General features: G+C 35.1%; 1 protein-coding gene across 7 annotated transcripts in view; it reads left to right on the top strand.

The window, feature by feature from the left end:
• Positions 1 to 12545, top strand: part of LOC148947921 (protein NDRG3-like) — a 230895-nt gene that overhangs the window by 198456 nt on the left and 19894 nt on the right. For 3 of the 7 annotated variants that reach the window (XM_089095556.1, XM_089095558.1, XM_089095563.1), the window contains one exon: positions 10144 to 10188. In XM_089095556.1, coding sequence (XP_088951682.1) covers positions 10144 to 10188 — 45 coding nt within the window. Of the gene's footprint in view, positions 1 to 636; positions 681 to 10143; positions 10189 to 12545 lie in introns of all 7 variants that reach the window. The other 4 variants (XM_089095562.1, XM_089095561.1, XM_089095560.1 and 1 more) reach the window with 2 other exon arrangements.

Raw genomic sequence — 12545 nt, 5'->3', positions numbered from 1 at the left:
TTGACTTAAGTAAATTATTTTCAATGTTTTTTACGATTGTACGATTGTACCACGATGGCAGCTCTGGTGCCAATATAATGCTCTGGCCCCGGCCGGGAGTGCTTTACGCGGGTAACAACATCAACCAAACAAAAAAAAACACATGAAATAAAATTACCATTTAAACTCAGAATATATATTGAGGATTTTCTAATCTACTTTATACTTTACATAAACACTTTTGAGGAAATTGAAGGTGATAGATTATTTAAAGATCAGCTTAATCAACGATTATTAGTTGATTAATAGAAGTGATGTTATGTATATTCTATTCTTTGAGTTGTTAGTAGTAGATTGATGTTAAATTTGGGAAATGTAATCAGGGGCTTTGATCAATTTGGCCTTTGAAAGGCTCATAAAAAAGTCTATGAAATATTAGCCGATTAGCCAATCAAGTTTTTACTTAAACTTTCAACTTTCTAATTCAACTCAAACTTTTTAGCCTGGTTTCTTCAGAATTGCATAAAAGAAACAATTTAGTTGATATGTATTGGAGTAATATTCTTTTTTTTTCTTTCCTTTTTTTTAATTTAGTACGGTGCTGTATTGAATTGCTTTGCATGGCTCTTATCCCTTTTTTTCCTTTTTGCACGCTAGCAGTTGCGAAATCACAACGTCAACTACAAAATTTATTATAGAAGGTTGGTAATTTTACCTGTTGTGTTAAAGCTCTAAAACCTTGTGAACTGTCCTTGCCTAACAGTGTTCAGCTTTGTTTACGTGTAGTATGCTGTTTTCTGGTGGCATATATTTTAAATTTACTTACTTTAATTTAATTTTAATTAATTATTTGTAATTAATTTTATTTTTAATTTTATTTTTATTTTAATTCAATTTAATTTTTCCCTATTTTTGTAAATAACCAAGCCAGAGAGGGTGTTTTTTCAGCTAGGGGAAAATATTTACCATCTAAGCGAAAGTAGCAGTTTTTCTGTGATCTAAAAATTAGACTAATATTCGTAATATCTTTCATTTTCTGTGATTAATTTAGCACGGTGATTAGATTAGCTTTGCTCGGCTCTTATCACTTTGTTTCCTTTTTGCATGCTAGCAGTTGTGCTAAAGTTTTTCTCTTTTTCGTGAATAACAAAGGACTCAATGTCTATTCCATCTCGTTCTCAAGGAGATAGGTGGAGGAAAGAATTTCCTTTCGAGACCAAACATCGATTTTTCTGTGATCAGTGAGCTTAATTTCCTCGGGTGAAAATAAAAACTGATACCAAATTTGGGTATAAGCCTAGAGAACTAACTGGAGAGAAGGAAACATGTTAAGAAAACAGTTCTTACTTTATAATATGCAGAATAATCGTAGTTAACACATTTTTTATGCAGCTAACCTTTACTTCACTTATTTCACTGTTTTTCCAATTTTCCTCTTATATTTATCATTTTTTGTAGTAGCTTTTCTTCAGTTTTGAATCATCCTTGAAACAGTCCCCTTAACAAAATTTGTTTCTAGAGGACGTTAAATGCAGTGGCGTTAACACAAAATTCATGAAAAAAATATTGGCTAAAGACAATTCTATGAAAAAAAAAGTATAGAGGGGCTTTTTTCAGAAAAACGGCCAAATTCTTGAGTTGACACTTTTGCCTTTAGCAGACTTTTCAAAATTAAACAAAGGATATTGCGAAAAATTGATTAATTTTATAGAAAAATTGGACAGCCAGTGAAATAAGTGAAGATAAAGGTTAGCTGCATGCAAAATGCGTTAACTATGGCATACTACGAAGCAAGAATTGTTTTCTTAACATGCTTCCTTCTTTCCAGTTAGTTCTCTAGGCTTGTACCCAAATTTGATATTTTTTTTTTTTGCCTCAAAATAACAAACTAACTGAATAGAATTTGCGGGACTCAAAAGTTCCGACTGGAATCTATAATAATGGACATGGGACTTGCAGTCCCGGTGGGCTGTTAGAGTTTCTTTTATTAGGCAAAGATAAGGGTTTGGTCAGAGAATAAATGGAACGGAATGTTTTATTGGTAATACTCTAAAGAAACAGTTCTCGTGCTCATTTAGAAATAGTGAAACTCCATAACTTGAGGACATTGAGAATGCCCAGGACTCGACCTGTTTCCGGGAGTGTATTCTAGATCTTGTCTGCTGAGAAGCAAATTTGGCCAATGGCCTCCCAAACCACTCCACAGTTGGTCATCAGCAGGGACACATGCCTCATATGCCGCATTTGGCTGTTCAATGTAGTATGTTGAAAAGATCCAAATGATCCTTTTTCAGGGTTGGATTAGAAAGTAGACCACTTATTAGCCTTTGTATTCAAGTTGTGTCAACTTTCCTGATTGAGAAGAGATATAGAGAACTTAAGCAATTTACACGCAATGCCAAGAAAACCTCAAAGTAGTCGGCGCCGCCATTTTAGGGACTTCTAGTCTCATACAATTTCATATATTTACTTCTTCAAGCTTTTTACTCCTCACTCTAAAGTTCTGATTCTTTACCCTTCTAATCATTTTTCATTTTCATTGCTTTGCTGTTTATTATTTGCTTTTGCTTTTGCCTCGGGGGTTTGTTGCAAATTCAGTCAAAGATTTTTCTGGTCATGTTTTTCCTATTAATGAAGACGTACCTCAAATACCAGTCTCTTCAATATGATCTGAGACACCTGAAGCAAGTGATGCCTCTTTGCTCAAAGCAGCTTTGTCAGTCGAAGTTTGGTCCCGAAAGTCTTCCTTTATTTCTTCAGCTATATTGATCCATTTATCCTCGTAACACCGATGACACTGGCAAGGCCAACGAACAGGTTACTAACAGATTGTTGGTGACAGCTGTCTTTTTGCTTGCTATCTATTGAGAATAATAAATTGTAAAAATAAATTTATAAGGTGAAAAGAGAGACACAAAAAATCGTGCTTCCTGCCAATGGGATGTCTTTATGGGGAAATAAAGATGAGGCACTTTCGAACTGTTTAGAGCAAGTACATTTTTGAATCTTGTTGATAATACCTTGGGGAATAAACCTGAGTCTATTGGTTGGGTTACGACAGTTCTTCGAATTGACGGAAAACCCAGTAGGACTTCATTTCTTACCTTGTCTTAAAGTTATTTTTAGAACTTGCGGGTAGTAATATAATATAATAATAATTTGGATATGCTGATCAACAATATTTCGAAAAAAATGGTGATGGAGAAGAGTCACTTGAAAAGTTTCTACTTAATTTTTGGAGAAACAGCAAAATTAATTATTCCACCATGATTAACAAAGCTAATTAATACTCCACCATTCTAATTTGTCTTGTCTTCATCTCTTTTTCTAATTAAAGACAAATTCACGTCACCGACTTAGCCAGGATTTTATCTCGAGACGGGTCCAAATAAGAAAAAAGTGGGTTTTAACCTTTATTTAACTAAAAAGCATATATTTGTCTGAAACTTCATATTAACAGGTCGGATGTGAGCTCCACAACCCTCCTTTTGGCTACGTCGCTTCCTCACATTACCTCCACCTTTTTTTTCCTGGACAGGAAAAATAACATGTAATAATCTTAATTTCGTAAAGCTATGTGTTGTGAGCCTTTGGACCTTTAAAAGTCATAATCTTTTCTTCTTTTTTTTAAGACAATAAAAGCAAACATAGGCTTCTTTTTATTCTGGTTGCAAACGGGCTACCCTCCTCAAATATTGCTTATTTAGTCTTTCCAGAGGCTTTCCTCCGGTCATTGGTACTCTTGACGATTGAGTATTAGTTTTTATGTATCAGACTTACTCACCCAATTTTCTCTAGCTTTCTTTTCTGTTTTTTTTCGCTCTATTTAAAATACCAAGGACAGTAAAAATGATATTTGATTGTTTTAATTAGTTAAGTTAAAACCTACACAACCATATAGGTCTTAAATCGGGAACTTATATCGGAGGCAACGCTATAGTGTTGCCTATAGTAAAGGCCATACGGCTCCAATCTTTTATTATTTATTATTATTATTTTCCAGAGGCACTTCATATGGAAGGGGTCGTCGTAGAAACTTCAAAAGGGGCTCACTCGATTGGAAATCGAGAGTTCTAGTTCCCTTTTTAATAGTCGAAAGTTATTGGTGGGCAACTCGCTCCCCCCCCCCCCTACGCCCATTATTTCCCCAAACAATTCCAATCAAAATTTTGAGATAGCCATAAAAGGCGCATTCGATTGGAAATTCAAAGGGCTAGTGCCTTTTTAATAGTCGAAAGTGATTGGAGGGCAACTAGCCCACCCCCCATGCCCCTCGTTTCCCCAAACACATCCACTTAAATTTGTGTGACATCCGTTTTGTTCCGAGTATTTGATTTCCAGATGCAAAATTAGTTTTTGAGGAGGACACTCCCCCACAACCCTCGGGTCAAGGGTTTTAAGTTATGCCCTGGGGGCATATAAAGTTTTATAGAACGTTGTCGTATAAACTTCAAAAAAGGATCATTCGATTGGAAATTCAAAAGGCTAATGCCCGTTTTAATAGTGGAAAGTGATTGGAGGGCAACTAGCCCCCCCCCACGCCCATCCTTCCCCCAAACACATCCAAGCAAAAGTTTTAGATATCCATTTTGTTCAGCATAGTTGATTTCCAGATAGAAAAAATGTTTTTGAGGACACTCCCCCACAACCCTCAAGGCAAGGGTTTTAAGTTGTACCCTGGGGGCATATAAGGTTTTTATAGAAGGCGTTGTCGTAGAAATTTCAAAAAAGAACAATTTGATTGGAAAATCAAAGGGCTAGTGCCCTTTTTAATAGTCGAAAGTGATTTGAGGGCAACTAAACCCCCTCGTCACGCCCACCATTCCCCCAAACACATCCAATCAAAATTTTGAGACAGCCATTTTATTTAACGTAGTTTTAAGTTCTGGAAATTAGGTCTTTGAGGATGACAACTCCCCCACAGCCCTCAGGGCAAGGGTTGTAAGTTATGCCCTGAGGGCATATAAGGTTTTGTTTAGACAACGTTGTCGTAGAAACTTCAGAAAGGGCTCATTCGATTGGAAATGTAAATGGCTAGTTCCCTTTTTAATTGTCGAAAGTGATTCTAAGGCAACTGACACCCCTTCCATGCCCACCATTTCCCCAAACTTGTCCAATCAAAATATTGATTTAGCCATTTTGTTGAACGTAGTTGAAATTTCTGTAAATTATATGTTTGAGCACGACATCCCCCCCCACCAGTGTTCAGGAGCAAGGGTTAAAAGTTACGTCCTGAGGGAATATATGGTTCTTATGGAATGAATGCTCATATAAACTTCAGAGAGGGCTCATTTGATTGGAAATTGAAATTTCTAGTTCACTTTTTAAGCGTCAAAAGATATTGGAGGGTAGCCAGCTCCCCCCACCCCCCCCTCACCCCCAAATGCATCCAATAAACATTCTAAGATGGTTATTTTGTTAAAAAAACTTCAAAGATCATATAACAACAATTCCGGTGTCGACACAACCCACCAGGGCCCGGGGGCAAGCGTTGTAAGTTATGCCCTGGGGGAACAAATGGGTCTTATGGAAGGGATGCTTGTATTAACTTCAAAGAGGGATCATTTGATTGGAAACTGAAAGTTCTAGTTCACTTTTTAAGAGCCAAAAGAGATTAGATGGAACCTAGTCCCCCCGCCTCTACGCTCTATTTTCCTCAAACCCATCCGATAAGAACTGTGAGATCGTCTTTTTTAAACAGTTCAAAGACCATATACCGAAAACTCAGGGGTCAACACAGCCCCCCAGGGCCCGAGGGCAGGTGTTGTAAGTTATTGCCTGGAGGAATATATGGTTTTTATTGAAGGGATGCTCGTAAAAAATTTAGATGGCTCATTTGATTGGAAATTAAAAGTTCCAGTTAAGTTCTTTAAAGTCAAAAGAAATTGGAGGGCAAATAGCCCCCCCCCCCATGACCCTTCTCCCCAAATGTGGCCTTTAAAAATTTTGAGATAGCCATTAAGTTAAAAATTTCTCAAAAGTCAGATAACAAAAACTCAGGTGTCGTCACAGCCCCCCAGGGCCCTGGAGCAGGCGTTGTAAGTTATGCCCTGGGGCATATATTGTTCGTATGAAAGGGATTCTCGTATAAACTTCAGAGAGGGCTTATTTGATTGGATATTCAAAGTTCGAGCTCACTTTTTAAGAGTCAAGAGAGTTAAACTAGCCCCCCCCCCAAGCCCTTTTTTCTCAAAACCTGTCCGCTCTAAGTTTTGAGATCGTCAGTTTTTTGGAAATTGCACAAAATTTAGAAAACAAAAACGCCCCCCAGAGCCCGGGGGAAAGGCGGTGTAAGTGCTGTCATGGGGGTCTATATGGTTCTTATGAAAAGGATGCTCGTATAAACTTCAGAGGGGGCTCATTTGATAAGAAATTGAAAGTTCTAGTTCAATTTTTAAGAGTCAAAAAATAGCCGAGGCCAACTAGCCCCTCCTTCCACACACGCTTTTTTCCCAAACCCATCCGATAAAATTTTTATAATAGCCTTTTGATTAAAAATAGTTCAAAGGTCAGATAAGAAAAAATCCTGTGTAGACGGAACCCGCCAGGGCCCAGAGGCAGGCGTCATGAGTAATGCTCTAGGGGCATATATAGTTCTTATGGAAGGGATGCTCGTATAAACTTCGGAGAGGACTCATTTGATTTGAAATTGAAAATTCTTGTTCACTTTTTAAGAGTCAAAAGAGATCGGAGAGCAACTAGCCCCCCCCCTCCTCCTCCTTCACGCCCTAAATGTATCAGATAAAAATTTTGAGATAGACATTTTGTTAAAAAATAGTTCAAAATTCTGATAACAAAAAACTCCGGTGTCGACAAAGCCCCCCAGGGCCCTGGGGTAGGCGTTGTAAGTTATGCCCTGGGGGTATATATGGTTGTTATGGAAGGGATGCTCGTATAAAATTCCTAGAGGGCTCATTTGATTGGAAATTGATAGTTGTAATTCACTTTTTAAGAGTCAAAACAGATTGGAGGGCAGCTAGCCTCCCGCCACACTCCATTTATTTTTTTCCCAGCGGCACTTCATATAGAAGGGGTCGTCGTATTAACTTCAAAGGGGGCTCATTCGATTGGAAATCGAGAGTTCTAGTGCCCTATTTAAGAGTCAAAAGTGATCAGAGGGCAACTGCCCCCCCCCAGCCCTTTTTCCCCAAATACTTCTGATAAAAAAATTGAGGTAGCTATTTTGTTAAAAATAGTTCAAAGATAATATAACAAAAACTCATTTACGTATGGTCATTTCGTTAAAAATAGTTCAAAGATCAGATAAGGAAAACTCCTGTGCTCACACCCCCCCCCCCCCCGGGCCCGGGCAGGTGTTGTAAGTATTGCTCTGGGGGCATATATGGGTCTTATGGAAGGTATTCTCGTACAAACTTCAGAGAGGGTTCATTTGAATGGAAATTAAAAGTTGTAGTTCATTTTCTCAGAGTGAAAAAAGATCAGAGGGCAACTAGCCCCTCCCGCCCTCCAGGCCTTTGGGTGTATCGAAAAATTTCAGGTGACCATTTTATGAAAAATAGTTCAACCATCACATATTAAAACTCCGGGGTCAACACAACCCCCCAGGGCCCATGGACATGCGTTGTAATTTATACTCTGGGGATATTTATGGTTTTTATAGAAGTGATACTCGTATAAACTTCAGAGAGGGCTCATTTGATTGAAATTAAAAAGTTTATGTCACTTTCAAAGAGTCGAAGGAAATCAAAACTTAGTCTAGTCCCCCCAAGCCCTTTCCTCACACGTCCGAACGATAAAATGTTTATATGGCAGTTGCGCTAAAAGCAGATCAAACACCTGATAATAGAAACTCCTGGGTTGATAAAGTCCCATTTTTTGACTTATGCATTGTTACTTTGGTACCAGTTTTGATATTTTTGTGAATATTTGATTTTTTTTGATAGTTTGACTTTGAAATGAGGAATTTGTCAAAACTTGAATTTTTTTGCAATCAAAAGCAAACAAAAATTAATTAAAAACAAATTGCGAAAAATAAGTTTTTCAAAGAAAAGTAAAGGCCATTTTAAACTTAAGCTCAGCAGATACAAATACCTTTTAAGGTTCAAACTCAAAACGACCAGAAATTACTATTAAAGAATAAATGAAACCCAAAACGAGCAGAAATTAAATAAACAATAATAGCAAAAATATATAACAAGTAATAATATAAATGAAGATCTTCAAGAGAGTAATGCTTAGATTGAATATGAAAATCAAGCTTAAAACGAAAACAAATATTTTGCTATTAAAGTATAAATGAAACTTAAAACAAACAGAAATTGAATAAACGATCAATGCAAACAAACATATAATAGATATTAATGTAAATTAATAAATAAACATTAAAATAAGTGAAACTTAAATTGAATATGCAAATCAAGCTTGAAAAGAAAAAAAACCACTACAAACAAGAGTTTGGGTATGACCTCCTTCTCTCACTGTAAAAGTCTAAAACCTACTGGGTCATTGGCTCTTTACTGTAAAATGTATTCGTCTTTAACAGTATTGGAAAGTATAAACAACATCAAAATTAATATTCGATGTATAATGATATTAATTGTTGAAAGATCCATCAGTCCAAGAATTTATTTCACTGTAATTGCATTTTTATTTTCAATGCTGTAAGAACTGGAAAAGAAAATATTTGTAATGTAATCCGTTTTCAGTTAAGCGCCAATGACGCAGTAAGCTTTTGGTTTTTATTCATAGTTAGGAAAGGAGGCAGTATCCAAACTCTTGTTTGTAGGGAAACTATATTCGTCTTTAACAACTTTAAAAAGAGCTAATAAATTAAACTGAATGTTTGATGTATGATATTAATTGCTGAAAGCTCATCAGTTCAAAATGCTACTATAATTTTAATGTTTATTTTCAATATTAAGTAAAAAAAATATTTGTCATAAAATTGCTTTTCAGTAAAGATCCAATGACGCAGCAGGTTTTAGACTTTTACAGTGAGAGAAGAAGGTCATACCCAAACTCGTGTTTGTGGTGATTTTTGTTCGTTTCAAGCTTGATTTGCATATTCAATTTAAGTTTCACTTATTTTAATATTTATTTATTAATTTATATTAATATCTATTATATGTTTTTTTGCATTGATTGTTTATTTAATTTCTGTTTCTTTTAAGTTTCATTTATGCTTCAATAGCAAAATTTTTTTTTTCGTTTTAAGCTTGACATTCATATTCAATCTAAGCATTACTCGCTTTAAGATCTATTTATTCATTTATATTATTACTTGTTGTATGTTTTTGCTAGGATTGTTTATTTAATTTCTGTTCGTTTTTGGGTTTAAGTTATTCTTTAATAGTAATTTCTGGTCGTTTTGAGTTTGAACCTTAAAAGGTATTTGTATCTCCTGAGCTTAAGTTTAAAATAGCCTTTACTTTTCTTTGAAAAACTTATTTTTCGGAAAGTTTTTTTTAATTAATGTTGATGAAACAGATCTCCATGTGTAGTTTTGTGATTGTTGGTAGTAGTGGGGGCAAAGAAAAAGAACACAAAACGTGCGATAAAAATCAGCAAAAATAAGCAAAAAAAACGGCACAAAACGGTTTAAGAAGGTTTAATATTCCTTCGAAATTCTTTGGTTTTCAACAAATTGCTTATGTTTGAATTTTTACATACAAAAAACGTTGCCAAATTTTAACTAATCAGTTTTGCTCATTTATTTTCATGGTACAGCATTGACAACACTGACGAATATGTGGTATTGCCCTAGGTAGGCCTACTACATAATTTTGAAGCAAACGATAGAATTTTTTTTGGAAAATTTTTTGGAAAAGTCTTTGGAAATGTGCCAAAGAAGGGTCTAGTGAGCAAACAATGGTTTTATTTTAATGTCCTTGGTACTTTAACGTTATATTTTCGAAAAGTCTGGCTAGATTCTGAGAATTATAAAATTTCGGTTTTCAAAGCCAATTGGTATATTTCGTTTAATATTCTCTGATTTTTTTCTTGTTTTGCCCTTTTTTTTATGTGGTCGTCTTGTTACTATTACAATTTTTACACTGAAAAATCAGGTCAGACAAACAGCGATTTTTTCTTCAATTTGAACGCAAATGCTAATGAATTATTTACATAAACTTAAACCGTCTTCCGTTTTGTTTTTCTGTTTAATTTCTTTTCTTGTCCCTACTAATTATCTTGTTTTGTTTGTAGCTATCAATGTATCCCGAAGGAGGTTAACAAGCAACGCCTCTGAAGGTAATTTTATTATTACATTTTAGTCTGCTTTTTGCTATTTTGCTTTTGCTATGTACATTTTATTATTACATATTATTATTACATTATTTACTATTACTATTACATTATATATTTACATTATTTCATTATATACTAATATTACATTATTACTATTATTATTACATATTATATTACATATTACAAATATTATTACATTTTAGTCTTCTTTTTGCTATTTTGCTTTTTGCTATTTAATATTTTAGTCTGCTTTTTGCTTTTGCTTTTACCTTCTGCTTTTCTCTATTTTTCCAAGTGGTCCGTACAAACTGGTTTTGGCTAATAAATACTCTGTCAGGCTTTTTTTCTTCATCTATTATTAAATTCTAGCAATTCTATAAATCTTCATAAATTCTAGCAATTTTTTCTTCATCAAAATGTTGATAATTTGTTTGTTTTTTTGTTCCTTTTTTTAATTTATTACAATTGAGTTTCGTAGTTTAGCATTCAAAACTGCGGCAGGGAACTTTTCTAAACGACCAAATTTTGTTAAGTTTTTTGTTAATAGTCTATATTAATAAATAAAAAATAAAAAATAATCAAATTTTTGGAAGTGCTACCTATTAAATTTAATAAGCGTAAATAATCGCTTTCTGGACAATTTTTTTTTTTTTATATTTTAAAGGTAAGAAGTTGATCTTGGTGAATTAAACTTCCAGAGATTTCCAGATAATCAAACTGGGCTTATTCCTGAAAGTTGTATTCATCTTGTTCTACTAGTTCCCTTAGAAGATAAAAGCTAGTCTTGAAAGTAGTTGTTTACCCTCTTATTATTCATGTAGTTTCAACGCATAATTGAATTCCAGGATGTTACTGCTTCTTGAAGATTTTGAACAAAAACAAACTTGATTTATAGTCAATCATTATTTTTCTAAGCCTTTGAAAAGGTATATAAGGAAAATTAAATACATCTAATTCCTTAGCTTATGTGGCCTTAGCTAATGTGCCCCGGAGATAGATTTTATGACGCAAGTATAATAAAGCTCTAATAAATTTAAAATGTCACGCAGCAAAATTATTAGGAAAATTTACAGTACCAAAATATATTGAGTGTTAAGATATCCTGTTTTTTCGAGACTAAATAGATAATACAAAGATTAATGTTGAAGCAAGAAGAGCTCTAACCATGGTTGCAGCGGTAGCTACAACCTAGCAAAGGCTAACCACGGCCCATAGCTACCAAAAATTTAAAAAAAAGCGTTTTAAAAAAAGCTGGTATGTGAGAACAAATTACCATTTCTTGGTCATTCATGAATGGTACTACTATCTCGATTAGTCTTAACAGTAAAATGTTATTTCAAAAACAAATGTATCGGAGTTTCGAAAAATAGCCTGAAAAAATGGTGCCGGATCAAAACGAAAATTATAACATTGGAATTACTACTACTACTAACACTCACTGCAGCACCAAGCCGGCTGAGGCCAACACAGCTACGCACGCTCCTCTTCCACCCCATCTATTCAAATCCTTCTTTACACCCTCCCAGGAAGTTCCCATTTCCCTTAAATCTTTTCGTGTGACATCCTCCTACCCCAACCGGGGACGACCTGTTTTCGTGTGACATCCTCCTACCCCAACCGGGGACGGCCCTAGACGGTTGGCCAAAAAGAACAATCTTTGGGAATCTTTCATCCTTCATCCGCAAAACGTGCCCCAGCCATCTCAACCTTTCTTTCATTATAGCCCTAGAAAGCGGGACTGAATCACACTTTTCATACAGCCTACTGTTTGGGATACCGTTAGTCAGTTCATACAGCCTACCGTTACCCCAAAACAATCCGTACTTTAATACATCTATAATATCTTCACCGTTTTTCTGATTACCCTGACTTCAGAATCATACTTGACCACTGCCATCACTGTAGCTTCCATCATTCTAATTTTGGTTCGCAAACTTGTCTGACTATTCTTCCAAACTTTTTCAACTTTGAAAAAAAAAAAAACCTGGGTCTTGGCTATTCTACTTTTACCGTCTTCAATTCACTCACCGTCTTTACTAATAGTACTACCTAGGTAAGTGAAGCTGTCCACTTGGATCGATCTTCTCGTTATCCATCATCACCTTTTCACCTTTACTTATTTCTAACCTTAGCGACTTAGTCTTCTTAACATTAATTTTCAAACATATTCTTTCACCCTGAACTTGCAAAAGCTTTAAAAGTTCATTCATTTTGATAAAACTTTCATCTAGGATGTTTAAACCATCCAAGTCCAAGTCCATAATCCAAGTCCAGGAGAGATTTATTTCCCCATTTGATTCCCTGTTGTTCCTTTTGCTCTTCCTGTGCTTTTTAAGACAAAGGCCATCAAAATGATCCAT

This window comes from Artemia sp. Qi Xiang Cuo, chromosome 10 (genome assembly GCF_049724085.1).
Source record: "Artemia sp. Qi Xiang Cuo chromosome 10, ASM4972408v1, whole genome shotgun sequence".
Lineage (NCBI taxonomy): Eukaryota > Metazoa > Arthropoda > Branchiopoda > Anostraca > Artemiidae > Artemia > Artemia sp. Qi Xiang Cuo.
This window is presented reverse-complemented; position numbering and strand designations above follow the sequence as displayed.